Here is a 27,694-nt window from a genome sequence, read left to right as displayed (position 1 = left end):
TGAATAAAGTCATTAGCAATTCTCTACAGAAGCAGATTTAGAATTCAAATTCAAAACAATTAAAATTCAAGAGTGGCCAAACACCTCTCAGATGATGATTATTGTACTCGAGGGCAGGCTTTTTCATGCAGATAGTTAAAACATAAATTATGAGCTTACAAACAAGAGGAGAACATTTGGCCCTCTACAGCAGCTACAGTAAGTGATCCAAGGATGTCATCCAGCCACTTCCTGAAAGACGCCAGTGTACTGGCCTCAGCAACATGGTTGGGCAGATTCCCTCTGCTCTCTTTCAGGGGTTTTTGCGGCAAAAGACTGTGATCTCCTCTGTTCCTCTTGTGTTTCCACATCAAGCCACACTGCTATTTGTAACAGCAGAGTCTTTCAAAGAGAAGACATAACAGGATGTGCATGTCAACGCACAGAGGACGGCCAGCACTAGAGAGCTCCAGTCTGCAGTCTGCAGCCACTGTCCCCAGCCCTCCTGCACAGCTCCCTCATGCACTGGCTAGATTGGTCTCTTCAAGCAATTCGAGTTTCAGCTTGATTCACTGTACGTTGCGCTAAAGTGTGCACTTGTCTCTGAAGGCAAATATATTTCTGCAATATTCCACGCATTTCAAATATATACATGCTACAAATTGGTTTGTGTCAGGTGGTATAGTGTGCCACATTTGTGATTTTTTTTCATTCTTTATTTTTCCAATAAAAAAAAATCTATTCCTAACAGAAACTCCTCTCTGTGGTTGGTTGGAGTTACAAAACAGAGAAATATTTCTCTTTTCTTCAACAGAAGATATAATTTCCTTCCTGGTTTTTAGCCATTTTACAGCTGAAACTTCCCTTTTTGTGTTTTATCTAATGTCTGATATTCTTTTCAGTATTCTGCCTCCTACAGCTCTTATTTCTCAAGGAGAAAAAATGGGGAGGGAGGGGATTATATTTGCTCATGACTGTTTGAAACATTCTGAGCTTAAAAAAGAGGAACTTGACTTACTGACTCCTGCTGTCATCTGTCATTTCTGATCACCACATCAGTGCTGCAGCGGCAGAGGCTGGTCGAGTTGTGAAGCTATCTGGCAGAACAAGACTCTTTCCTGTCCCTGGAAGTATAGCCATGCTGTTTGCTGTCCTCCTGCTCCTGATCGGTGAGGCTGGCTGTGCGTCTCTTCGGTGTCGGCTGGTTCTTTCTTTTTGTTCTCTTCCTTTTAATGTATTTTACTCCTGTTTCTCCCTGTCTTATTTTATTTTTCCCATTTTCTGCATCTCTTTATTCTTTATTTTTTCACAACTCTGTAAAGAAGAGCCTCTTGTCCTCTGTTTTAAATGCACTTCCATGAAGCCTCAACCTGTGCCATCTGGTTCATATTTCACCAATGGTTTTGTAGATGTTCATAGGATTGATGTTTGTCAATGTCTTTGAGGATTGTAAATACTAAAATCCCGTCCCCTTACAGTCTTCTCTGTTCAAAAGGTTTGAGCATTTTTTGCCATGTTCATGATGTTTAACATGCCTGATTTTGAATTCTGTTTTAACTATATATTTTAATATGTCTGCCTTGATTATTGTCTAAGAGTAAATCTTTCTCATAGGTAACCTCTTCTAGTTCAGAGTTTCAGATATTACATTTCTAGTTTACGTTTTTGATATCTGCATGTAGCCTTTTCTTTAAGTCATCTGCCAAGATCTGCCAGTCCTGGATTTTGTATTAATATCTTTGAAGCTTCTATGTTTGCTAATCCAATTCATTTGACTCATTTACTTACTTCACCAGGATGTAGATCACAGGTCTTAAGTAGGAAGGCCAGTGGTCCTGGTGCAAAAGCCTGAGCAGCTCTGATGACATCATTCCGGTGGGTCACTCTGTAGGTGTGCAAGCAGTCTCAGCACAGGTCACTGCAGTTTTAGAAAGACGCCTGGAGAACTGAGCACAGAGGCATCACTGTTCTCCCTAACATGGCCAGCCAACAAAGGACATTTTTGGAAAGAATGTACAGTATGTTTTAGCACAGAAAGAATATTTCTGATGGTAGAAGTGCAGACCTTGCCTGTCTAGTTGTCAAACATCTCCCACGACAGGTGTGTTGGCCTAAAGGAACTGTGTGCACCTGAATTCCTCAGCTCCCATGGATCTCTCAGAGGAGTTCATTTGGATCTGAGCTGCTCGGAAGTAGAGTTGAGAGGAATGGGAGGTCCTACCTCACACTTCTGAACTTTTGCCAGTAATGTCACTGTTTTCCTGTCCTCATATTTCTGCCTTTATTGTGCTTTATCATGGTTTCCTGTGGTTCGTGTCATGCTCTGCTATAACTGCAATACTTTTCTGTGCCCCTGCCGATAGTCTTCAGTGACAGCAGTGTTTGAATTGATCTCAGCACAATGCCAAGTACAGGTCTACAAGCTGAGACCCGCAATGGAGAATAACACATCAGAGTCTGTGCTTGGGCAGAAATAAATCCATTGGAACAGGATAGCAAGATGAAGTAGTTAGCTCTGACATTAATGATCTTGCTAACGTTCTCACACTTCCGTGAGAAACTACTTTTTCAGATATAAAGCCACAACCTCTTGATTAGTGGTTAAACAAGTCTTTGCCTGTTCTGCTTTTTGGAGAGAGAATTCTTTATTGGCTTTCAATGACAGAATACAAAGATAAGAAATTTCTCATTTAGAGAGTTGAAATTGATTACAAAACTATAAAAGCCTGTTCTTGTAGCATGGAGCTTCTGAAGGGAAAACGTATGCGAGCTCTTGAAAGATCCATTTCTGTTTCTACAGTGCGATTGGAAACTGTTATCTGGCTGGGATTTCTTACTGTGGTACATTGAGAGCACACCGTAAAAATGCAAACATCTTCTCTAGAAACGAGTAACAGGTTTATTCCATGCTGAAGAGAGAAGAAAGGAAACACAACGTTTTGGCTGTGGAGTCTTCTTCGGTGTGAAGGCTCAATGAAAGAAACACCCGAAGAAGACTCCACAGCCAAAACGTTGTGTTTTCTTTCTTCTCTTTTCAGCATGGAATAAACCTTTTACTTGTTCTTTTGCAGCCTACGCATACTGACGCAGCTCCCTCCCTACCTACTAAATCTTTTCTAGGATCTTTCTGTTTGCATTTGGTAAGTAGAACTAAACTAAAGGATCATCTGTAAGATCCTGTGGATGGAGAAAGTTAGGTCTTGTTCTTTGACTAAAGCAACAGTTGTAATGGTCACAGTTAAGTTTCGGTTTAGATTTTCTAAGATAAAAATAAGATATTTAAATCAGAGGATGTTGTGCCAAAACTGTACTTTGCACTAGTAAAATATAATTTTATTCATGTAGTCACAATGATACAAAAAAAGATATTGCGTCTCTGGAATCAATCAAAAGCCCCCAGACACACCCTTGGACTTAAAGAAATGTACTTCTCTGGCAGATTAAAAAAAACTGAATCTTTTAAGTCTTGCACAGAAAGGTTACAAGATATCCGATTCAAATTTTAGAAATCCTCAAAGACACTGACATCGTCAACAATAAAATGTACAGTGAATCGTGATCTGGCTGCATGTAAGTACACATTCCTCCAGTCCTGGCGTCCCTGCACTGGCTCTTGTCAGGTTTCGTGTCGACTTCAAAATCCTCCTGCTCACCTATAAGGCTCTGCATGGCTTGGCACCTCAGTCCCTGTCTGAGTTGCTATCGTCATACTCTCCACCTCTCAACCTTCACTCATCTGACTCTCTGCTCCCTGTTCCCCAAACCCATCTACACACTGTGGGTGACAGGGGCTCCTCCTGCTGCGCCCCTAAACTCTGGATATCAGAGAGTCACCTTCCACCAGCTCCTTCAAATCCAGACGCAAAACCTTCTTCTTCAGAAAGGCTTTTGTTAATAGGAAACTCTTATTTTTAATTGTAGTAACTCTATCTCTTCTACTTATAATTTTTATTTATTTTCTTACTGTGAAACACTTTCAGAAGCTATTGGTATTTTATTATTATTGCTATAGCTATTGCTAAATGATTATTATTATCACCCAGAGGGGACAGGGCAGTGGAAGTCTAGAACAAGCTACCTGTCCTTATTGTCTGTCACGTTCCACATCCCTCCTCTAGAGGGCGCTCCTACCCTTCTCTGTTATCGATTAGGTTCTATTATTTCCCGGTGTGTCTCGTTTGTATTTCGGGTTTAAAAGCCCAGCGTCTCCGCAGTTCGTGGCTCAGCTTTGGAAGACGGACATCTGAAGGCCCGCCTGCCACCAGGCTTGGAGGAAGCCCGAGGGCACAGGCCTTCATCCCAGACGTCCTGACCTCTGAGCCCGGGGCTCGGAGCACCTGGTCCTGTCATGCGTTTATCTCTCAGTGTTCCTGGTCTTGGTTGCCCTTCCTGGGGATTGTAATCGTCCTCGTCTCGGATGGATCTCCCGGCTCCTGGATAACGGACTGTCCCCTGACTACCCCTATGGGACTTCCCTGGATTTGGTTGCCTTGGCATTTCCCCCCCGAGCACCAGATCACTGCGTTCACTGCCCCCTGTCTGTCTGCCCGTCCTGACCCTGCTGTGTCTTGCCCTGATGTCCTTCTCCAGACTCTCCCGGATTATACCGTCATGCATACGGTCTTATTACACACTTCGTGGGAGTCTGACCCGGCTCCCATGACATCATCGAAGTGCCCTGGCTTCTCTGAAACAGCTGGACGAGATCACTGAGCGATTTTCTATTTGCAATCACATGAGCTAAACGGGCTGAACGGTCTCCTCACATTTTCAAACTTTATTATACTTCTTATGTAACTGGATTTTTGTTATCTAGAAAACTCTCCTTTAGTATTGGAATGGATTGTCAGGGCACATTACGGAGGCAGAAATATATCTTTGCACTATAATAGAATTGCTAAGTGTACAGGTAGACAGTGTGTAACAACAGACTGAACATCCTGCCAATCTATATTTCTAAAGTGAAAAAAAATTATTTTCCAAATTTTTCACGCATTTTTTGAGACTCAAAAAGACAGGATTTCTGACTATTTGTGACTATGGCACATGAATAGGGAAGCTGTGAAGATTCCTGTGCAGCTCCTGAGCTTTTTCAGCTGACATTTTCTATCCACCAGTAAAAGTTCTGTTCTGTCACGATGTACGGTAGCTTCAGGTAATTTGATGTCAGCCAGAGTTTGATGTCACGCAAACAAGAGATAAGTGATGGAGGGGGGAGACCAGTGAGGGGAGAAGTTTTAACATAAATCTATGCAGAGTATCATCTACAGTACATATGAGTGAAGCTGAAGACCATGCTTGCTTGCTAAGAGAAACCATATAAAAATACAAAGCAAAGGGCCCAAGACTGAACCCTGAAGCACACCGTGATTAACTGGGCCATGGGGGATTTATGAGGACCAAGGGAGACAAAATGTTGCCTGTCAATCAGATAAGAGCAGAAGCAGTTAAAGACAATACCATGATAGACAAGAATGTCTGCAAGCATTTGAGAAAAATTGAACAATTTACTGTATCAGAAGCCTTGCTAAGATCAAGGACCAAAAGAATACTTATATGCACAGAGTAAAGTGTAAAAACTAAATAATTCACAACCCTGACAATAGTAGTCTCAGTGCTACAATTAGAGTAAAATTGGACTGGAATGGTTCAAACAGATCATTAACTATCACCTGAGACTGTAGTTGATGTGCAGTCACACTTTCTAAGATATTAGATAGATATGGTCAATAGAAAATGGTCTATAGTTCATCATTATTTCAGAATCCAAGCCAAGTTTCTTTAATATAGGAGTGATTGATACAGTCCTGCTGTTGATGATGTTGACAGTTTAAGGGCAGATGTCAGGGAGGCAATCTTTCAGTAAAGAGGTAGGGATGGGATTTAGGCAACAAATGTTTTTTTTGCAGCTGTTAGTAGGTTTTGCAAGTTGACCTCAATTAACTAACCTAATTTCCGAAAATTCTGGTACAGAGGGAAATTCAATGGAACAGCCAGGGCTCAAACAGTTGTCCAAATTCTGTACAAAGTTGAGGCTTGATTCAGGTAATTATAGATCTAAAGCATCAATCTTTGACTGAAAGAATTGCAAAAACTTAAGAGGTCAGAAGTAGAAGAGAGCAGAGTTGTGAGGGCATGTAGTGAGCTTTTTAACAACAGAGAAGAGCACTGTATGATTTCCTAGTCCAGAGCTGATTGTATCTGATATACAGGAGGATCTGGCAGAAGTCAGAGCAGCTGTTTAGACCTGCAGGTGTTCATTAGAAGCTTGAGTGTGAACCACTGGGCCAGATGTTTTGCTTAAGTGCTCCAGATGCCATGCGGTTAGTTTCAAAGAGAAGTTCAGGTGTGAACCATGGAGAGGAAACTGAGCAAGTTTTAAGGGGTAGGAAGTTTATCTAAAGTAGGTTTAGAATTAGAGAAATCAGAGTGGTTTTAAAACAGATTGTGCAATGCACAATGGTACTGTCACGAACGTCCAAAGGGACTAACCGTGGAGAGCAGGACAGGGGAAAAGACCCATATGCGTAGCAGCAGAACGGGAAAAAGGCCCGGGCTCGTAGTGCAAAGAGTTCAGGAGTGCCGTATAGAAACCTATGCCCTCAGGTAGCGGACGTGGGGCGACCTGGTGCTAGGCGGGTCTCAGGACATCCGAACGTCAATGCTGAGCGAGGGCAGAGTGCAAGACTCGGAGATATATAGCCCAAGGGAAAGAGAGGGACCGGAAGGACAGCAGGCAGGAAACTAGGGACAGGACAGAGTAGGAGCGCCCTCTGGCTGCAGAGGGCGTGACAGGTACAAAGCTTCACAGGATGCATGCAGTAGACATACTATACATCATATGAAGAGGGTTGGCATAGTGTTGCAGACAGTGTAGAAGAATTTAGGTTGAGACAGACTGAAGCAGGCCCACTTTGCCATGTGTCCTGAAAACACAGATTGTACTGAGTGATAACTGAACTGGTAAGAGCTGTATTCACTGTGTGTTTGTTTCCCAGATGCTTTAAAATGAATAAAATGTTTCATTTTCACACAGGTGATCTCTGTGACATTTGGAAAGTGCCTACGGTCCAGGGTAGAGTAATTTCTTAATTCTTACCTACTCTTTTTTTTTTAATAAAAATGTGTTATCTACATGGATATTTTGAAGTGATTTTAGTCAGAATTACTGGAAATAAAGATATATATTTCCTTGTCAGGTTAAAACACACAGCCTTCACTCAGAAGCTAAAAATGCAGAATGCTGAGTTTTTCCAATAGTGACTGAGGAGCAATGTATTGGCCACCTGTGGAACTACATGGTTAAGAAGAGTAATGAGACAAGCTTTGACACTGTGTGATACTGTAGGACACTGCAGTCATTGATCACGTCTTGTATGACACTGTGTGATACTGTAGGACACTGCAGTCATTGATCACGTCTTGTATGACACTGTGTGATACTGTAGGACACTGCAGTCATTGATCACGTCCTGTATGACACTGTGTGATACTGTAGGACACTGCAGTCATTGATCATGTCCTGTATGACACTGTGTGATACTGTAGAACACTGCAGTCATTGATCACGTCTTGTATGACACTGTGTGATACTGTAGGGCACTGCAGTCATCAATCACATCCTGTGTGATACTGTAGGACACTGCTGTCATTGATCACGTCCTGTATGACACTGTGTGATACTGTAGGACACTGCAGTCATTGATCACATCCTGTATGACACTGTGTGATACTGTAGGACACTGCAGTCATTGATCACGTCCTGTATGACACTGTGTGATACTGTAGGACACTGCAGTCATCGATCACGTCTTGTATGACACTGTGTGATACTGTATGGAACTGCAGTCATTGATCACGTCCTGTGTGACACTGTGTGATACTGCAGGGCACTGCAGTCATTGATCACGTGTCTGGCCTGCCGAGAGGTTTTCCAGGGGCTTGTGGACATACCGCATGTGGATTTGTGCTCTCTCTCCCAGCGGAGCTACAGAGGCCCAAAATCTCCATCAGCGGTCCTGTGGGAAGGGTGACCTGGGGGCAGCACTTTTCCATCAGCTGCTCCGTTGTGCCGCAGCTCACAAACGGCACCTTCCACCTCGTTCTGCCCGACGGAACCAGGACCACATCTCAGCCAGCTGTCAACCACACGGCCATCTTCCCCCGTCTTGCTGCGCGTCTCTCAGACCAGGGGAGCTACAGCTGCCTCTACGAGGTTGTTGGCATTAATCGCACCTTTAACGAATCAAGCAGCCCGTTCAGTGTGATGATGAAAGGTAAGGAAACGATCTGAGGGGATACTGTCTGTTCCCACGGGGGGTCCTGTGGCAGTCGCTGCACTGCTGTATAGCGTCTTGAGGAAGGTCTTCAGAAGCACTGCCTGATATTCCTGAAACAACTGCTGTCATTGTAATAATATCTATACTTAAAAACTCTACTTCAGGATATCAGTTAATGTAATGAAAATATGTGCAATTGAAAGTATTTATTTTAACTTGACATAGGAAGGAAAATTATGTAAAATCTAGATTATCGCATGAAATATCTGTGAAGCAGATCCAGAACTAAGGAATACATAGACCTTTTGGTCTCTCCTCTGAACAGCTGTTTCTGTGTTTCCTCTTATTCTAAATCTGTAACTAGTCTCCCACTGATGTTGATAATGTGATCATTTTGCTTCACAAGTGTGTGTTTATTTTGTGTTCTTTTGGCTAGACATTACTTCATGGAGAAACTGGCAACATCTGCTCAGTTCAGGCCAGATCACACCAGACTATAAACACTAAAAACTGTTATATGTCAACAGTTTGCAGTGTTCAGTGGGCTGTGATATAATTACAGGACAGTGTTCTGATGTGTTCAGTGGGCTGTGATATAATTACAGGGCAGTGTTCTGCTGTGTTCAGTGGACTGTGATATAATTACAGGGCAATGTTCTGCTGTGTTCAGTGGATTGTGACACAATTACAGGACAGTGTTCTGCCGTGTTCAGTGAACTGTGATATAATGACAGAGCAGTGCTCAGGAACAGTATAGACACTCTAGAAGGAATTATTTTAGGTGGGTGAGGATCAACAAAACAGTGATGGGTTTGTGTGTGGTTTGATTGCAGAGTCAGTTCCTCTCATCACTGTTGTGTCAACAGCAGGGGGTGCTGTGTTACTCATCATCCTGTGCATCATCATCTTCATATCCTGTAAAAGGAAGAAGACCAGGGAGAGCCGCAGGAGCGAGCCAGGTGGGAAGCAGGCTGTACAGGGAGGGCCCGAGGGTGGGGTGTGGGTACCTCTAGAGCCGCACTGTGACAGTGATCATGAAAAGGGCTCTTACAGGGCCCCATCTGAGCCCACATTTAGAAAGACATATCAGATGCTACTGCATCATTACTAGTTCATTACAGTACATCCTCTACAATTTAATGGAAGTCTGTCTGTTCTATACCCCTAGTAATCATTCAGAACAGCTGATTACTTATCTGGGTTAGGTTAGGGGATTGAGCTTGAGATGCAGTTGTTCTCTCCCCACTTCTGCTTTCTCTGTTTGCCCTGATTGCCCTGTCTCGGTAGCATAAGGATGATGCAGAGCTGCAGTAAATTGCAATGCCGATTTCACAGTATTAGTATCAATGGCACCTTTTGATCAGTATTTTATTGGATATGATCCCAGTGCGTGATCCCCCATGTGGGATCAACATAAACAGGTCAGAATTCCACAGGTTTCATTCTGCATCCCGTTGCCCCCTCCCCTCTCTCTCTGCGGCCTTCATCGCTGTGCCTGTCCTTCCACAGCCAAGATGACAGCGAGTGCCAGCCAGAGGCAAGACGACTTGGACTCCTGCGGGTCTGTGCCAGACTACGAGAACCAGACAGCCGAGTACGACAGCGCCAGCTACGTCAACATGGAGTGTGCTGTTGAGAACGACAGCGACGCTGATTACATCAACACTGAGACCCTTGACCCGTCCAGGCCTGGGGCAGGAGACAGTGACAGCCAGCCCGATTACGAGAACTTCTCTCACGCTGGTGCTGGGCAGGGCACAAGTAGAATGTGAGCAAATCCAGGACCTTCTTCTGTAAAGGGGAGGCTATTTTCACAGTGAGACATCCGAGTTTATCATCTTGTCCCATTGGCTGGTAGTGAAAGTGGGTTTATAGACAGGGGCCTCAGCATTTAGTTCTTGTTTGATTGCTATGGACAATAGCAGATGTCTGCGGCAGAAAGAAATATTTAAAAAAAACTGTAACAAGCCGTTGTTCTACTCCTTTAAAAACAACTAAAACAGATATAGGTGACCTCAGTTAATGTGGCACTTTATGGCACACAAAGGGCAGGTATTCTGCTGTTACAATAACATACTGCTTTCATCACAGTTGTTTGTGAAGAAGGACATGATGCTCAAGCCAGATGCCCAGAATGTGGTAAAACAGGATGTACAGACAGCATGAAGTTTAGATCAGCAGTGCCTGGAATGGAATTTAATTTGGGTAACAACTAGAATAACCTTGATAACAGACCTGTATTAAAGTTGCTAACTAATGAAGGCATGTCGATACCTAAAAAATAATACTGTTTCCAACTTTTGTGAAAGAGTATTGCACATACAGTACATGCTCGATTAGTGGCACTACTAAGGATGGACCCTCAAAGATCTCCACAGCCTTCGAGATGAAACCAGCTTCCTCATCACAGGCATTAGGAAGATCATGGAAGAAATGTACAGTATTTGCTCTCATGAGCACTATACAGTAATAATGTGGTTATGTGGAAATCAGAATCACATTTTTCTCTTAGATTTTGAATTTCTGCCATTTCTGAAAAAAGAATTATTAAAAAGGTTTGATTTAAAGATACTATTCCTGTGTTGTATCTGCAGCACAATGTGGTTGGTGCATTTGGCTCTTAGCTGAAGGCTAAGAGGTCTATGTCCTGACCAACCAGAAAGCCGCAGAGTGCTGCGAAGTATTCAGACCCTCTGTAACACCAATACAGACCAACAAGAGAGAGAAACCTTCCTTCTAAACTAAACAGAACATGACCTGCAGTTAATCTACTTCTTTGTAAACCCGGATGAATTGGAACCTATCTCCCTGTTCTAATAATGCATAAATAACTAACCAGGAGAAGCTGTTTTCATACAGGGATTCTTTAAACAGGAAATCAGAGCAGCAAACTCTCTTAACAAGGTTCAGACACGTAACTGGAGCCCTGGTCTTCCTGGGTGATCTGGACGAGGAGCTCTAGCCTTCTACCTTCCTCCACTTTCCTCTCTCTCGTTTCTCCCATTTTCTCCTTCCTGTGTCGCCTGTCTCCTGTGTGTTTTATGCTGTGTCCCTGGACTGTTGATTGACACTTAATCATTTACCCAGAACTTAATGAACCAAGGCAAACCAGACAATTACTTTGATCAGTGTGCCTCACACCCTTCCCAGCACAACACATACTGTACTGTACCTGTACATCACAGTTCCTTCCCTGCTTTGAAGCTCTGAGATCTTGGAATGTTTACCCCAGCCAGGTGTTAACCACTGTATCTAGATTCTTAAGGACACTTCAATAGTCACTTACAATAGCTGTAACAGTATTGAAATGTAAAAAGGTTAAAAATAATCACTAAAGGTATCACTGCAATCTGAGTTTTCACCCCTTATCTATACCCCCAGCAGTTAGAAAATGGATGAAAGAGTGGATGGGGATGGGATGAGTGCCGTCAAGTTGGTGTTGACTCATGGTGACCCTGTGGACAGTTCCCCCCTCCCTATCCATAGTGTTTTCACAGAAAGGCACGAAGAAGATCGCCAGGCCTTTCTTCCACGCAGGTAGTGCTGGTGTTGTTGCCGTTGTCACAGAAAAGATAAGATTTTATCGTCCCCTGAGGGAAATGTTTTATGGGCACCCAGCACTCCTGTATATTTAAATAGAATGTAACCAAAAAAAAGAAGAAAAGAAAAACATTGCACATCACTCTATTGCACATGTACAGTATAACACATAACAACATGTAACATTTATAACACATCACAAAACATATCGCACTCAAGTGGGTTGAAAGAGTCAAAATTGTGTTTATCCTTGACATTTGCATTGACAGCTTTAATGGAGAGTGGGACACAGGAATGTTTGTATCTGTTTGACTTGCATTTGGCAACCCCGAAATGTTTGCCAGAAGGAAGAAGTTGATATTCAGAGTTGAGGATGTGGGAAGGATCTGATATAATTTTTCCTGCCTGTTTGATAATGGATTATTCACAGGTTGTCTGCAGGGAGGGATGCTGTTTCACTCCCATGACCTTCAAATCTGTCTGGATGAGGCGGTAATTTGTGATTTTAAATGAACTGATAGATGACCAAACCACACTGAAATACCATATCTGATAATGCTCTCGATTACAGCACGGTAAAAGAGTAGCATTACTTCCCGTCGAACCCCAAACACTCTTAGTCTTCGCAGGAAATATAAGCGCTGCTGAACTTTGGAGCAGACACTCTCAACATGAGTAGTCCAGCAACAGGTTACTGTCTATATGTACACCTAAGTACTAATATGAATCAACGTGGGTGATAAATTCATTGTGTATTACTACATGTGTGTGATCACCAACTGCTCTGGGATCAAAAACTATTTCTTTTGTTTTTTTAACATTCAGAATGTTGTTGTCACACACAAAAAGTGATCCTCTGCCACCAACACCACCCCATACTGCATGCTGCCCAGTATAGAAGAGAACCCACTACTGTGAGATTACAAGTCTCATGCTCTATGGAGAGAAACTCAATAATTGGGTTGGATAACACCTACCTTTTCTAAATTCATATTGACTATATCCTAGGACATTATTTCCATTTAAGGGATCCGCTAGTTAGTTCTAACAATTGTTCCTATTATCTTATATGTAAAAGAGGTCAATCATTTTGCTCTACAGTACAGTATGTATTCAATTTCATATTGTGTTTCAAATATGCTTCAAATGTAATACATTCTTCATAAGAAATGAAGAAACTAGGAGGATATTGTAATGATCCTGGAGTACGGTGTGTCTGTCGCTTCTTGGTGTGCAGTGAGTGAGGGAACAAATGATTGAGGCTCGCCGTGAACACAGGATACCACAGTGCTTTTGACCTCAACTCCTTGCTTGACAGATGGAGAGTAAGATGTGCTACTGTTACCCCAAACAAAACCATGGCAACGCTCTGCTGCCATGGCAACATCCTTTTGATTCCTATTATGTGCTTCATTTTCTGGAGCGGCTAAACACACTGATGCTACTTGGTGCTGCACGTGATGTGATGCCTGTCATGTCTGTCAGAGGTGTCTCGTGAAGGTTCCTCAGGCTCTGCTGTGAACCGCAATCACAACCACATCAGAGAGGTTTCAAACAAGAAGCCATAAGACCCCTCCAGTTCTTTTGGCTGCTACTAGCTAATTGATCCATGAATCTCATCCAGCCATTTATTGAAAGAAGACAAGAGGTCTTAAACAGCATGGCCTGGTTCCAGACTGTCACAAACCTTAATGTAAGAAAATATTTCCTTTTCCTGGTTTTTAAATGCACTTCCATGCAGTTTTCAGCAGTGTCCTCTGCTTTGTATTTAATTCAAAGTCTATGGTTCAGCACCTTTGATGATTTTGGATACTTCAAACAGGTCTTCATTTAGTCTTCTCTATTTTATGACCTACTGGTTTATTATTACCAGGTTCAGTTGTGTCACCCTTTCCACGGATGGGGACTCTCTGCCAGTTTTCCAATTATTTAGTATTGTCAGGGTGAGACTGCTGGAAGACTTTTGTTAAAGGCTTAGGAATAACATCTGCTGTTCTCCCAAGCACAGCTGGTGCTGCACCACTCCAGCAGGAATAAGAACTAGACAGCAGACCCGGGCTGTACTTCTCCACTCTCTCCTCAACCCATTTAACTGCACTCTTGCTCCCTACAACTGTGACTGTTGCTGGTCTCCTTGAGACTGTAACTAAAGCAAATCATGAAGAAGAGGCTTTTAGCATCAAAACCCCTTCAGCTTTGGAGCTTTTCGCAGTGTAATAAAAAGATTTGGAAGGTCTGTCTCGATGTGAGTGCAGAACTGTTGCACTTTGCAAATGCTCTGCACGTGCTCACACTGAAAGTGTGCAGCAGGTCAGGGCAGAGCCTGCAGGGACACTCCAGAACCCCACAGAGCTGGAGAAGAGCTTGGAGAGAGAAGACTCTGAGGGTAAGACTCAGGTGTTGTAAATATGAGTGTCCTGCTGTGTCTGTATGTCTGTCTTGGAACAGAAGACCACCTCTTGAGTAATCTCTTATTACACCACGCAGGCTGCAGGGATGGTACACACCGAAAAGGCATGGTGTTGCCCATGACAAACCAATGAAAGGAAGGTCTTTCAAGGAAGGTAGTGTCATGAGAGGTATAAAGACCTCTGCAGGTTGGGTAGCGAACATATCCAATAGAGAAAGATGAGTCGGCAGGCAGTGTCGAAATCCAGGAGGCTGAAGAGAGGGTTCGCAAAGGTTTTGAGGGTGAAGAGCTCAGGAAAACATTAGACTGTTTAATACCAAGGAGTGAAGTGATGGTTGAGGAGGTTGAAATAGAAGGTACGGTGAGGAGCGTGAGACATGATAGGGTGATTAGATCGTGCGCTGTCGTTTTCGGGAATTGAATCAGGCTGGTGTCTGACTGGCTGAGGTCGTAGGAATACGTCGGCGTCTGTCAGAATTAGGTGACTGATTATGTGAGAGTGTGACAGGTAGGATGAGATTCTGGGATCAGCTAGCTCTTGGGTGCAAATGGAGAAAACTGGACAAAAATGGCACCTCTCATTTGCTGCCTTCTGGATGTTGTGTTCTTACTACAGCATATTTTACATAGCAACAGGCCAAAACAGAAAAACAAACTGATACAGTGAGATACTGGCAACTGCCACATCAATGCAGAGGAAGAGAGTGTGGTCAGACAGTGACATGCACTTCACTAATTCAGGAGCAGTGCTTTCAATCTGAGCACACATCTGCAATAAAGGGTAATAACTGCCAGTTCCTTAGTAACTGCCCAACTATATACTTGTTCAGAAATGGGTAATAATAACAAAAGTTCTGTAGTATTAAGAAAAAAACAATAAAATGCAATGAATGGAGAGTATTGCCTTTCCTATTTATATGATTTAATATGCTGTCAGACAAAAGAAATATCAAAAGTTTCATATGTGTGAAAAGGGTGGTGCCTCACCTGCAGTGTATGTCAGTGGTGTTGCTGTGCTGTGTGTGTGTCAGTGGCGTTGCCGTGCTGTGTGTGTCAGTGGTGTTGCTGGGCTGTGTGTGTCAGTGGTATTGCCCTGCTCTGTGTGTCAGTGCAGTGGTGCAGTTCTCTAGCCTGTGTCAGAGGTGAAGCAGTCTTTTGGAATTCCAGTCTGCACCAGGATGCTGAAGACTGTCTTTATTTTGTTGCTCTGTAAGTTCTGTTTTTTCAGCTAAAGCTAATTTGAATTCAGTTTTTTCTTCAAGCTAATGAAATGGGAAGCTTAAGAATCTGGACCAAAAGCCAGTTATAAAGAAAAAAACAATACTGAATTCCAGAAAACTTGTCAGCATATTTCAAAAATGTTTGAAAAACAGGTGTTTTCAAATTTACTCCAAATCTGCTTTCCCGGATGAGAATTAGATTAGTATTATGAAATGTCTTCATAGCAAGTGCAGCTGTGTAAAACCATCTGAAGCTCTGTTGGGCTATTTCAAAGTTAAATGATGACAAAACTAGGAAGTTAAGAGCACCTTACAATTGAAAAGAAACAAAGAATATCGGTTTTATGTAGGACTTGCAGAATGATTAAGAATTTGTTGTCTGTGGCTCCTCTGGCTGTGCTTTTATGGTCCTCTCAGTAGGAATGTTAAACAAGAAGCAATTATATTTAGATTTTTAGGAACCCTGACAGGCTGTGTGCTGTGTGGTGCTCACATCTGTCAAGTGTGAAGAGTAGAATATGATCTGTACATGAGCTATATATCTATGCACTATATCTCATCAGCACCTAAAACAGCACCTAAGTGCATTTTTGATTCAAAGGTTCGTGCAGTCATTTTACATTTCGGTTAATTTACGGCCAAAGTTTTTCTTCATCTAGACTGATTTTAAAGTTTTTTTGTCTGATGACCCAGAGGACATGTAAATATGTGTTTTGGCAGTATAAGACTGAAATCAAATTCCAAGATGTTAAAGAATGTTGTCTGAAGGCTAAATGCAAATAAGACTGGACTGACAGTAGAGTCCTGAGGGACGTTAACAGTGTGAGAAAGAGATTTAACTAAAGAGAGAAAATGACATCAATCAGTGTTTTAAACCAAGACAAAACTGCAGCAGAAAGACCAACTCGCTGATGAGAATGAAAAAAAAACACCTGAACTTGTCTGAAGGGTAGAGCTGGAATTTCCCTAAGTTTTATTAGATAATTTCCAACATCTGACCTGCTGCTTCTCAAACTGGCTGAATTGTTTAACCTACAGAACTGCAATGACAGGTTTGTGACCAATGAGTGACATGTAAAAATGAAATGACTTTTATAAATCAAGGAATCTGATTGTCTTGCTTGTTGTTTGCATTCAGATTAATTGTGAATTCAAAACCCTGCTGTTAATATGATATTTACACATTACAGACACCTCTGATATTTCTTTTTTTTTTAAGTGTCTTACGTAAAGTGTGATTTGCCCACTTCTGAAGAAGGTCTTTGGGCTGGGCTGGGATGTCAGACTTTTTTAAAAATGTGGAACAATATACTGAAATCTTTTAACCTCATTCTAGGACATTTTTTGCTCACTTTGTAGCTTTGCTGCTGACTTTGCACAAGTTGGGTTTTCCAGTTGTTTATGCTGACTTCCCCATATCTGACATTGCTTCAATTAACAAATTAATTCATTGAGCAAATTGAATTTGAAAAATTCTTTTTCTCCTTCTCTGCTTGCAGGCAAGTGTTTGGGAATTCTGAATGTGATTACAGTAGCAGGTAGGTACTTTTATTACACAACACAGAATCCTGCAGTGTGTGGGTCACCAAGTCTGAAGTGTCACGGGTGTCCTCTCTTGCTCTCTAAAAGCTGCAGGATCCAAATGCTGCTGTTATCAGATTTCAGTAGGTCTGAGGATGACTGCAGCTGCTTTTCACAGCTGTGCTCAAGCCTGTGGTGACACTGTTGCCCCATCAAGGGCACTTCAAGGGGCACAGGGTGGAACAGCTCTGTTTGATGAGGAAAAGCATCATCACCTCCACCCTCCTGATCTCAGGGAAGGCGCTGTATGAGAGGGACGTCTCTGGGTCTCCAGTCCTCCAGCCAGTCTCAGAAATACAAGGGAGGAGCCCGTGTGGAGTCCAGCCTGAGTGCCTCAAGCGCCTTTCACACTGGCAGCTGCCCAGCCCACTGCTGACCTGTGGGGGCCATTTCAGAAGCTTCAACTCAGGGTAAAGAGCAGGCTGCCCCCACCCAGCGACGGACTGCAACATCTGGACCCCCAGAGCCGACCTTGGTCAGCAAAGAGATGACCAGCTGCAGAGCAAAGTTGAAAAGAGCTGTTTCAAAAAGAATGAAGACGTGACCAACAGCATTAAAGTGTTTATATCAAAAGAGAAGCAAGCACATACAGAGAAACACAAAACTGTGTCTCTGGCATTTCTGTTATTGTCAAAGATATTTGAGGAGGCAGCTTTTAATTAATGATCACACTTAACAATTGTCAAGTATTTGTGTTTTAAGTGTATTAAGTGCCTTGTACAGTATATTTACTGTGTCTCTTAAACCCTTTTGTCTGACATTTTAATTTGCCATATAAAATAAGCACACTAAGAGGCATACTGCTGTGAGAATAGTGTGGAGAATACTGTATGTGCTCAGTAATGAGAGATACAGTGATATTCAGGAGTCTTGTGATGTAAATGTTAGTAACCACGTATTTCTGAGAGGCTGGAAGGAACAAGTGCATTGTGTGAAACGGGCTCTGGGCTTGCAGTAGGCTGGCAAGGCACGTCCTGGAGTTCACATGAACCTGTCATCACTTCCTGCTCTGACATCACTTCCTGTGCTGAGGGCTGACATCTTACGTTCTCAGGGCTGTTGTGATTAGCATAGCTGATGGCCAGTCAGGGAGTCTGCAGCTTTGCTTATGGGAAAATTCAGTGTTCATGAGGTCATCATACATGTTTTACCATGATTAATAATCCTAATGGATGTTTACCACAATACACCATGGTCCACTGAAGCAAAGTACTAACTGATGGTGTGAAGAAACAAAAACCACAGTAATACTACCACAGTGTGCAAAACTCCGGTGGGACATTTACTAAGGTCAACATTCATGAGATGTTCATGATGTGAAGATATTCGTGCAGGGAGCTGTGTCAAGGTAAAGCATTGACTAAAAAGAAACAAGTACAGGTTGATTCCACACTGCAATCCTGAAATGAGAAACACAATGTTTTGGCTTTTGAGCCTGTTAAGGAGGAAGAAGACTCAGCACTTCAACAAGGCTCAACGGCTCTAGCATGTTTGTTTTATTTCAGCTTGTCTAGTCGTTTTGCAAATCAGCATCTTTAAATACCATTGAGTCTGATTTTATTTCACATAACCTGCCCTCAACATTTTATTATCTTGTTACTTTCATCTTTTCTTTTTAATCAAAATTAGACAAAATATTATTTCTTCATTCAGTATTAATTCATTTGCAGAGTCTGCATACAGAACTTCTCTACCCTTTACAGTTCTGTTTGCACCTCCTGCTGCAGTCTTGTTTCTAATGCTGTGTGTTGAAGCCTTCGCTGTAGGAGATCTAGACCAGGCATTTGTGTTCCTCTGCTTCTAGATGGAGCCCAGGTCAGGCTGGTCAACAACGCCGGCTGCTGCTCGGGGAGAGTGGAGGTCTATCACAGCGGCCAGTGGGGGACAGTGTGTGATGACAGCTGGGACACGAATGACGCTCAGGTGGTGTGCAGAGCGCTGGAATGTGGAGGTGCTGTGTCTGCTCCGGGGAGCGCACACTTCGGCCAGGGGAGTGGAAAGATCTGGCTGGACGATGTGTCCTGCTCAGGCAGTGAGTCCTCTCTGACACAGTGCACACACCCAGGATTTGGAACTCATAACTGTGATCATGGTGAAGATGCTGGTGTTGTCTGCTCAGGTAAGAGAGTGACTTTACTTGGATCTCAGCTCTGAAACACTAGCTTTGCTTTCCTCTGCCAGGATTAGTTATGCAGTTTCCAACTTTTACTGAATATGATAGCTCTGTACAGTACATGCTATTTAATCAAAAAGCACTATTAGTTAATTTTCAAAAGAGAACATCTGATGTAATGAGAACTTATTTCTGAAGATCTTATCACTTAGAGCATGTTAAATATTTTTGCTTATATTTTTTCATTTTCATATACCATTATACAGATCCTGTGTTCACTGTAGTGTCATTGAAATTTGATATTGCAAACCATAAATCTCAATGCCACTCCTGAATTACGTCTCTGTTGCTGTGAGCCAGAACATTACATTTCTATGAGTGTGAAATGAGGAAATAGCCCCTGCCTTCACAACGAACATGCCTTCTCCATGATAAAAGAAGGCCGTACTGGATACATGTTTGACTCCAATACATTTCTTGATTGTAGGTTCAATTCCAGGTGTGAGGCTGGGAGGGGGCAGCCGGTGTGCTGGGCGGGTAGAAGTGTATCACAGAGGAGAGTGGGGCTCTGTCTGCGCTGCTGGCTGGGACCTGTCTGGCGCAGACGTGGTGTGCAGACAGCTGGGCTGTGGGGCGGCAGTGTCTGCTCCTCCGGGAGCCGTCTACGGGCGGGGCAATGTGTCCTTCCTGCTGGCGGATATGAGGTGCGCCGGGGACGAGGAAAGACTGTGTCACTGTGCATTTAACAACACGGACAACAAGGACTGTGAGAGTGGAAGCCCCTCAGCTGTGCTGTGTTCCAACGCTGGTGAGATGTCATGTAGTTTCGATTATATTTACTGTCAATAAAGGCAGCAATAAGAAAAATGGTAATGGTACAAAAAACAATGCTTCTGTGTTTGTTAATGTCTAGCTAAAACAAATTTTGTTTAATGTGATTATCTGCAGAATTATTACAGGCGATTCACACTTGCAGCATTAACCAAATCCATAGCAATGATTGATCTGAGCTGTATTTTATTTTCAGGTGATATTCAGAAGCCTACCTTGACCCTGCTGTCCCCTCACCCTGCCTTCAGTCCTGGAGAAGACGTCTCTTTCAATTGCTCTGCCCCCTCCAGGCTCCACACCAGCATTGGCTTTGACTTGTACAGGAGCAGTGCTGGGAGCCCCACTGTGACCCGGACAGCTGGGTCCCCACAGACCACAGTGGAGCTGAGGGTGTCTGACCTGGACTCCTCACACCAGGGCAGCTACAGCTGTCAGTACAGAGTCCAGGGAAGAGCGCAGAACTTCAGCTCTCCTCGCAGCGACTCCATCAACATCACAGTGGGTGAGTGGAGAAGCACTCTCACAGTCCTAACCAAAGACTGGGCAAAGCTCTATCTGACCACTATCATCCTGTGTCCTTTCCAGTGGCTCTGCCACAGCCCAGCATCTCCCTCAGTGTCCCGAGAGGAGAGGTGACCAGGGGGCACAGCTTCAACATCACCTGCTCCACTGCGTCACCACATCCAAACAGCACCTTCCACCTCCTCCACCTCTCTGGCTCACAGAGACAGTGGCTGGCAGCCAGTGCTCACTCTGCGGTCTTCACTGTTCCTGCTGCCAGCGACTCTCAGGATGGAAACTACACCTGTCAGCTCAGCACTCAGGTGTCTGGACGCTCCTTCAGCTCCTCGCACAGCAGTGCTGTTCGCATCACCATCACAGGTGAGGGCAGCCAGAGCTGCAGGTCAGCTCAGCGTGGCTGCAGGCTGCTGCCGTGAGCCCAGGGGACCCCGAGAGCCGGGTCTTTTCATTTTGAAGAATTCAGGTAGCTCTTTTTATAGCAGGTCTGCTCTTCTGCTGTGAGTCTCTGCTGAGCTTCTCTCTGTTTCCAGTTTTCAGGATGGAAAGCTTACATCCACAGAGGACAGTGTCAACAGGATAGTGTAATGTGCCACATGAAGAAGTAAAAGAGGAGAAGGGTTTTCTGTGCTAATCTTTAAAATGGAAGAGCTCATGTTTGCAACAACCAATACTACAGTACAAGGATTCCACCCTGAGAAGACACCAGAATAATGCTTCGTGTTCTTGACTGTTTATGGTGCCAACTAACACACCTCCCAGGGAACAGTAACTTGCAGTGAATTGCAGTGACTTCTTCTTCTGTGTCGTTGCAGATGTGAGGCTGGGAGGGGGCAGCCGGTGTGCTGGGCGGGTAGAAGTGTATCACAGAGGAGAGTGGGGCTCTGTCTGCGCTGCTGGCTGGGACCTGTCTGGCGCAGACGTGGTGTGCAGACAGCTGGGCTGTGGGGCGGCAGTGTCTGCTCCTCCGGGAGCCGTCTACGGGCGGGGCAGCGGCCCTGTCCTGCTGGGTGGAGTGGGGTGCTCCGGGGACGAGGCTGTGCTCTCAGACTGTCCGTCTGCAGGCTGGGGGAGGCAGAGCTGCAGCCAGGGGCAGGACTCCTCTGTGATCTGCCTCAGCTCCGGTACGTCTGAACTCGTGTTGATGATTTATTAATGGCGACAGATAAGGGGAGTCCTCTGCCCATTGTGTTTGCTTCACAAAAACTGGAACATGGTATTTTGTGTCTTTTTAAATGTCTCACTTTTCATTAAATAAAATGCTACCAAAGGCAAGTGCCCCAGGAAAACTTGTCCGACCGTTTTCTTCTTTTAACTTGTCTGCCTTTTGCCTAGTGGACAGTGTAATTCACGGTCTTTCTCCTCAGACAGGATCATTAATTCAGTATGAGTAGAGAGCTGCATCAGCATGCTTAGACTGCAAATGAACAGGTAAAGGGTTATTCCCTGTTGAAAGGAAAAGAAAAAAGCTATTTTCTCTATGGAGCCTTCTTCAGGTGTGACTGAAACGTTTGTTTGTTTCTCTTTTCTTTTCCTTTCAACAAGGAATAAACCTTTACCTAATCATTCAATCAGTATAGTTTTGTGCCTGCTAGTCCTGTCACATCTTAATAGTTTCTGTCTACATCATGGCTTTCCATACTGTGTGAATAACAATGTGCTAATTTCTGTTTTTTCTTTTTTCAACAGGTGTTATTCAGAAGCCCAGCCTGTCCCTGCTGTCCCCTCACCCTGCCTTCAGTCCTGGAGAAGACGTCTCTTTCAATTGCTCTGCCCCCTCCAGGCTCCACACCAGCATTGGCTTTGACTTGTACAGGAGCAGTGCTGGGAGCCCCACTGTGACCCGGACAGCTGGGTCCCCACAGACCACAGTGGAGCTGAGGGTGTCTGACCTGGACTCCTCACACCAGGGCAGCTACAGCTGTCAGTACAGAGTCCAGGGAAGAGCGCAGAACTTCAGCTCTCCTCGCAGCGACTCCATCAACATCACAGTGGGTGAGTATGTTCTAGTGGTTCTCACCCATCAAGCAGCACTGAGAAAGCTGATTCACTGTGATTCTGCTGCAAAGTGATTGGTGGCTCTTTTATATCAATAAGCTGCTGGCACTTGAACAAGCAACACAGCCCCAAAGGCAGTCTCTTACTAGAAGTTAATAATAGTAAAAAAATTTTTCTTTCTTTAATAATCTTTTCAGTATTACAAAATGTAAAAAGCAACTAGAAAGCTAACTTCTGATATTAAGTGTATCTGTATCAGTCTGCTGGTTTAATGCCTGATAATATGAGGAAATATTTTCTCTTGACAGTATCATAATATCTCAGGTAAGGTCATAATATATCTGACCAGTGTCGCTCACAGCTGGACTGGAACTGGGAACCTCCAGGCTAAGGGGGTTCCTGATGCACTGCAGATAGAGGCATTTATTACATCAACCACTTCTGGAGCCAAAATCCTTTTGACATCATGACTGGTACCACCTGCTAACTGATTAACGACAAGTGCAGGTATTCTTTGCATGCAAAGTCAGATTCCAGCGTTGAAATGCGAAGCTTTCTGAGATAAGCAGATTATCTCTGATGTGTTTCTGTCTGATATCTCTCCCTTCCAGTGCATCTGCAGAAGCCCCATGTCTCCACCATTCCCTCCACAGGAGAAGTGACAAAGGGACACAACTTCTCCATCCTCTGCACCACTGCCCCCCTGCACTCTGCTGGCAGGATGTTCCTCCTGGAGTGGACTGAGGAAGCTGCAATGAATCTCCTGTCTGAGCCTACTAGCCACGGCTCTGTTACTTTCTCCTTGTCCCTCTCTGAAAACAGGAATTACAGCTGCCAGTATCAGACCCATGTCTCTGCACGAATACTCAATTCACCTCTGAGTGACCCAGCTCGTATCACTGTGACAGGTGAGAGGGATTCTTTTAAAATCTGTCTCACAGGGCTGGAGGTGAATCTGTGGGTCAAGTTGGACAGGGCAGAAGGTAGCCAGCTGGAGGCCTGTGGCTTAGAATAGGAGGTCTCTCTCTCCAGGTGGGGGATCTTTTGAAACCTGTAGTTGCTGAGAAACATGTTACAGTGCAAATGAAGATTTAAATACAGGCAGAATAAAGAAGCGGTACAGCTTAGAGTCAGTCAAAAGACACCAATGCTGTTCCTACATGTACGATACACAGCACACCACAGGTTTGATTCCACCTGCATTGGACACCTTGTTTTAAATAATGTGGTGCTGTGAAGTGTTGAGCTAACAGCTCTCCATTGTAATTTTCTCTTCCCTATTTCTTCTTTCCAGATGTGAGGCTGGGAGGGGGCAGCCGGTGTGCTGGGCGGGTAGAAGTGTATCACAGAGGAGAGTGGGGCTCTGTCTGCGCTGCTGGCTGGGACCTGTCTGGCGCAGACGTGGTGTGCAGACAGCTGGGCTGTGGGGCGGCAGTGTCTGCTCCTCCGGGAGCCGTCTACGGGCGGGGCAGCGGCCCTGTCCTGCTGGGTGGAGTGGGGTGCTCCGGGGACGAGGCTGTGCTCTCAGACTGTCCGTCTGCAGGCTGGGGGAGGCAGAGCTGCAGCCAGGGGCAGGACTCCTCTGTGATCTGCCTCAGCTCCGGTACGTCTGAACTCGTGTTGATGATTTATTAATGGCGACAGATAAGGGGAGTCCTCTGCCCATTGTGTTTGCTTCACAAAAACTGGAACATGGTATTTTGTGTCTTTTTAAATGTCTCACTTTTCATTAAATAAAATGCTACCAAAGGCAAGTGCCCCAGGAAAACTTGTCCGACCGTTCTCTTCTTTTAACTTGTCTGCCTTTTGCCTAGTGGACAGTGTAATTCACGGTCTTTCTCCTCAAACAGGATCATTCAGTATAATTTTGTGCCTGCTAGTCCTGTCACATGTTTATTAGTTTCTGTCCACATCATGTCTTTCCATACTGTGTGAATAACAATGTGCCATTTTCTGTGTTTTTTCTTATTTCAACAGGTGTTATTCAGAAGCCCAGCCTGTCCCTGCTGTCCCCTCACCCTGCCTTCAGTCCTGGAGAAGACGTCTCTTTCAATTGCTCTGCCCCCTCCAGGCTCCACACCAGCATTGGCTTTGACTTGTACAGGAGCAGTGCTGGGAGCCCCACTGTGACCCGGACAGCTGGGTCCCCACAGACCACAGTGGAGCTGAGGGTGTCTGACCTGGACTCCTCACACCAGGGCAGCTACAGCTGTCAGTACAGAGTCCAGGGAAGAGCGCAGAACTTCAGCTCTCCTCGCAGCGACTCCATCAACATCACAGTGGGTGAGTTGAGCAGGATACTCTCTTTTGCTCTGACATGTAGTTTTAAAACTGGAAACTTTATTGGACCAGTCCCTTCTCTTCTCATGAGGATGACCTCATTCTAGGGTGTTGTGCTGCTTTTGCCAAAAGATGTATTGAAACACATAATGACCTTTCAGTTTAAAGATTAGAAGAAGCATGTTATATTGTTTTATTAATCATGGTATAATACTTTGTCAACAAGCTTCAGAGTGTACTGCACAATCACAAGTCATTCTGAGACAAGTTCAGACAATGACAATATATACACCTGTGAGCTCATGTATAAAACTATTTCTTTTATATAGTTCTTAAATTCTGTTCTTCAGCATAAATGTTGGGAAAAAGGCAACTTATTTTTTAGGACATATTCAGCAGAGAATTATACTTAAAAAAGATAATACTTCCACCCACACTTCAATCCTTGGATGTTCTCCTCTGCAGATCCTCTTTGCATTCTGCTGACAGCTTTCTCTACATTTCTGACCGATTTAAGTCATTCAAATTTAACTTGCACTCATCTTGCCAGAAAAGCATGTTGCATATTTTCAGTAGTCTTTTCCTCCAGCTGCCCAAACTGACAAAGGGCTTCTTTCTAGATGTATAACTCCTGAATCTCTTCTGCGTTGTTCTGCGGCAGTGGCTCCCAACCCTGGTCCTGGAGGAACACGATGTCTCTATAGCTATTGTACGAACTGATGACTTTATTTAACTTGTTTCTTTGATCAGCCCTGTGTGTCAGAAATACCCGGGTACTGAGGGTACTGTCTCCCAGACCTTCAGCACACAGAACTGTACACAGCCTCTCCTTAACTAGCTTGTCCATATTTCTGATTAAGGTGCTCTTACTACTTGATCGAATTGTGATGCTCAGAAACAGATGGCATGATGACACTATATCACATAACACCATAAGTAGTGTTTCTCTTTTTGCAGAGGTCCACTCTATTACATTTCATGGCACACATAACATAAATGAGAGCATTTCTGAAACTCAGAAGTAAGTACAGGTTTGATATACATTACAAATCCCATTTGAACGCAAATTTACATACAGTATATGCCCCATAATGAACTCCTACAACCATCAAGAATACAGCGGGTGCAAAAACTGAAAGGCACACTGTTCCTCCAGGATAGAACCACTGTTCTATAGCATTGTGTTGTGACTCTTCTGGAAAGAGATGGATTTTAGTTTTAAAGTGTAAAATCTGAAGTTAAAAGCTTGTAGAAGAGTTTTGCCTTGATCACCCCAGGTGTAAAGATCTAGCTGCAACATTCACTCTCCCTTCAGCCTTGAGCTGCCCTCTTCATCTTCCACCCACAGGCACTCCTCCTGCGGCCCGTGACCTTTGCCCTCTATAATAGTAACACCCAGCCTCTTATTCTGCAGTGGAACTTCAGCCCAGAATCACCCTCAGCGAACCCGATGGAGAGGTGACCCTGGGCAACAGCTTCACCATCAATTGCTCTATTAAGCCAAACTACCCAGGTGGTGCCTTTCACCTGCAGATCAATGGAACGGCTGTTCAGTCAGAGAGCACCTACAGTGGCTCCGTCACCTTCTCAGTTCCTGCTGCACAGTATTTCCACACGGGGAATTACACCTGCAGCTATGAGGCTGAAGTGTTCAATCGGACATTTGTCTCACCTTCAAGTGCTTTGATGCCCCTAACTGTGAGAGGTAAGGAATCAGAATGGCTGAAAATGCTTTGTTGTGTTGTGCATGAAAAGAAAATTGTTCTGAGAATTTAAAGCATTTTCACTTTCCTTTTTAATTTCCAGTGATAGAGGAGGCTGCATTGGACTGTATTTTTACATTCTTTGGGATCTTCACAAACTGCTCATGAAATGAAATTATAATACTTTGCAATATGTAAGCAAACAATTTTGCAAATGAATAACAATTTTAGTAAGCCCTTATAATATTAGAGTGTTCACTACTGAGAATGACATTCCATTTCTAATTCATGAGCGCGTATGTTTTCTATCAAGCCCTCCAAGACACACGATTCATGGATAAACCTCCTAACACTGTTGATATGAATGTCAGTGCTTCAGAGCGATATCACCACCCGCTGCTCTTAGCTTTCCACGGATTCTGTGGAGAAGAGCCTGAGGTTCAGAATTAGTTCCTGGGATCCACCATTAGGATTTCTCTTTCACTCTAGAGTCCCTGCTGAAGCCTATAGTCCTGGGGGTGGTGCTAGTGGTGCTGTTGCTGTTGATCCTTTTCATCCTCTTCCTGCTGTGTAATAAAAAGAAGAGAGAGCAAGAGAAGGGAGCCACTGCAGCTTGTGAGTACCAGTCCTCCAGAATCTCTGTGCTCCAGTATTGACCTGCTCTGAGTGACATCGTCCCCTCCCTTCGTGATGAATCGGGATGAGTCGAAACAGCCTCCCCTAGTTTGTAAGCTTTCTAATGTGCAGTGCAGTGACCTCAGATTGCTCCTGAGAGTCAGTGAGTCTCTTAGGGCCTGTGTGCTGCTATCCAGGAGTTCTTCTTCAGCATGTCCAGCCTAAACTGCTACATTCATGTTTGTGCTTTCATGTTCAGTTCCTTGTTGTTTCTGCATGAGTCGCATCAATGTTCCCTCTATGATGCTTTAGATGTGCTCCAGACACCCATTATAAATGTATCCATTGCTCCATTTAGGAATTTAAGCAAGTTAATCTGCACACTGCCTGGCAGAACATTAAAACTATGGCCACAGTCAATATCAATGAGGGTCGCAAATTTATCCTAGTAGATGGAATAAGTGGACAGGCTCTACCTGATGAGTTAAATTTAAGTTTTTAATTCATTTCGAAAAGTATAGTTTCTCCACTCAACTCAATTATCTCTGACAGTTATTTACAGCAGGAAAAACACTGCAAATATCAACTCGTACAGTTGCAAACCATTTTAAAAAGATTCAGGTCAA

The 27,694-nt window shown here is 43.9% G+C and overlaps 2 protein-coding genes across 2 annotated transcripts; both read left to right on the top strand.

The window, feature by feature from the left end:
* The first annotated feature begins 1,042 nt into the window (after nucleotides 1-1,042).
* Nucleotides 1,043-10,825, top strand: LOC148838851 (uncharacterized). The gene is made up of 5 exons (XM_088908692.1): nucleotides 1,043-1,148; nucleotides 7,016-7,054; nucleotides 7,962-8,255; nucleotides 9,092-9,217; nucleotides 9,768-10,825. The coding sequence occupies exons 1-5, from the start codon at nucleotides 1,118-1,120 to the stop codon at nucleotides 10,028-10,030; spliced, it is 753 nt and encodes a 250-aa protein (XP_088764818.1). The 5' UTR covers nucleotides 1,043-1,117; the 3' UTR covers nucleotides 10,031-10,825.
* A 3,714-nt stretch (nucleotides 10,826-14,539) lies between these two features.
* LOC148838850 (scavenger receptor cysteine-rich domain-containing protein DMBT1-like) lies at nucleotides 14,540-27,109 on the top strand. Its single transcript, XM_088928077.1, has 12 exons — nucleotides 14,540-14,564; nucleotides 16,928-16,966; nucleotides 17,167-17,388; nucleotides 18,814-19,156; nucleotides 19,644-19,930; nucleotides 20,150-20,455; nucleotides 20,539-20,835; nucleotides 21,288-21,596; nucleotides 23,765-24,073; nucleotides 24,448-24,753; nucleotides 26,165-26,455; nucleotides 26,943-27,109. Exons 1-12 carry the CDS (start codon nucleotides 14,540-14,542, stop codon nucleotides 27,107-27,109), a joined length of 2,901 nt encoding a protein of 966 aa, XP_088784203.1.
* Nucleotides 27,110-27,694: the final 585 nt, after the last annotated feature.

The sequence above is a fragment of the Atractosteus spatula genome, chromosome 2, assembly GCF_055471065.1.
Source record: "Atractosteus spatula isolate fAtrSpa1 chromosome 2, fAtrSpa1.hap1, whole genome shotgun sequence".
Taxonomy (NCBI): Eukaryota; Metazoa; Chordata; class Actinopteri; order Semionotiformes; family Lepisosteidae; genus Atractosteus; species Atractosteus spatula.
This window is presented reverse-complemented; position numbering and strand designations above follow the sequence as displayed.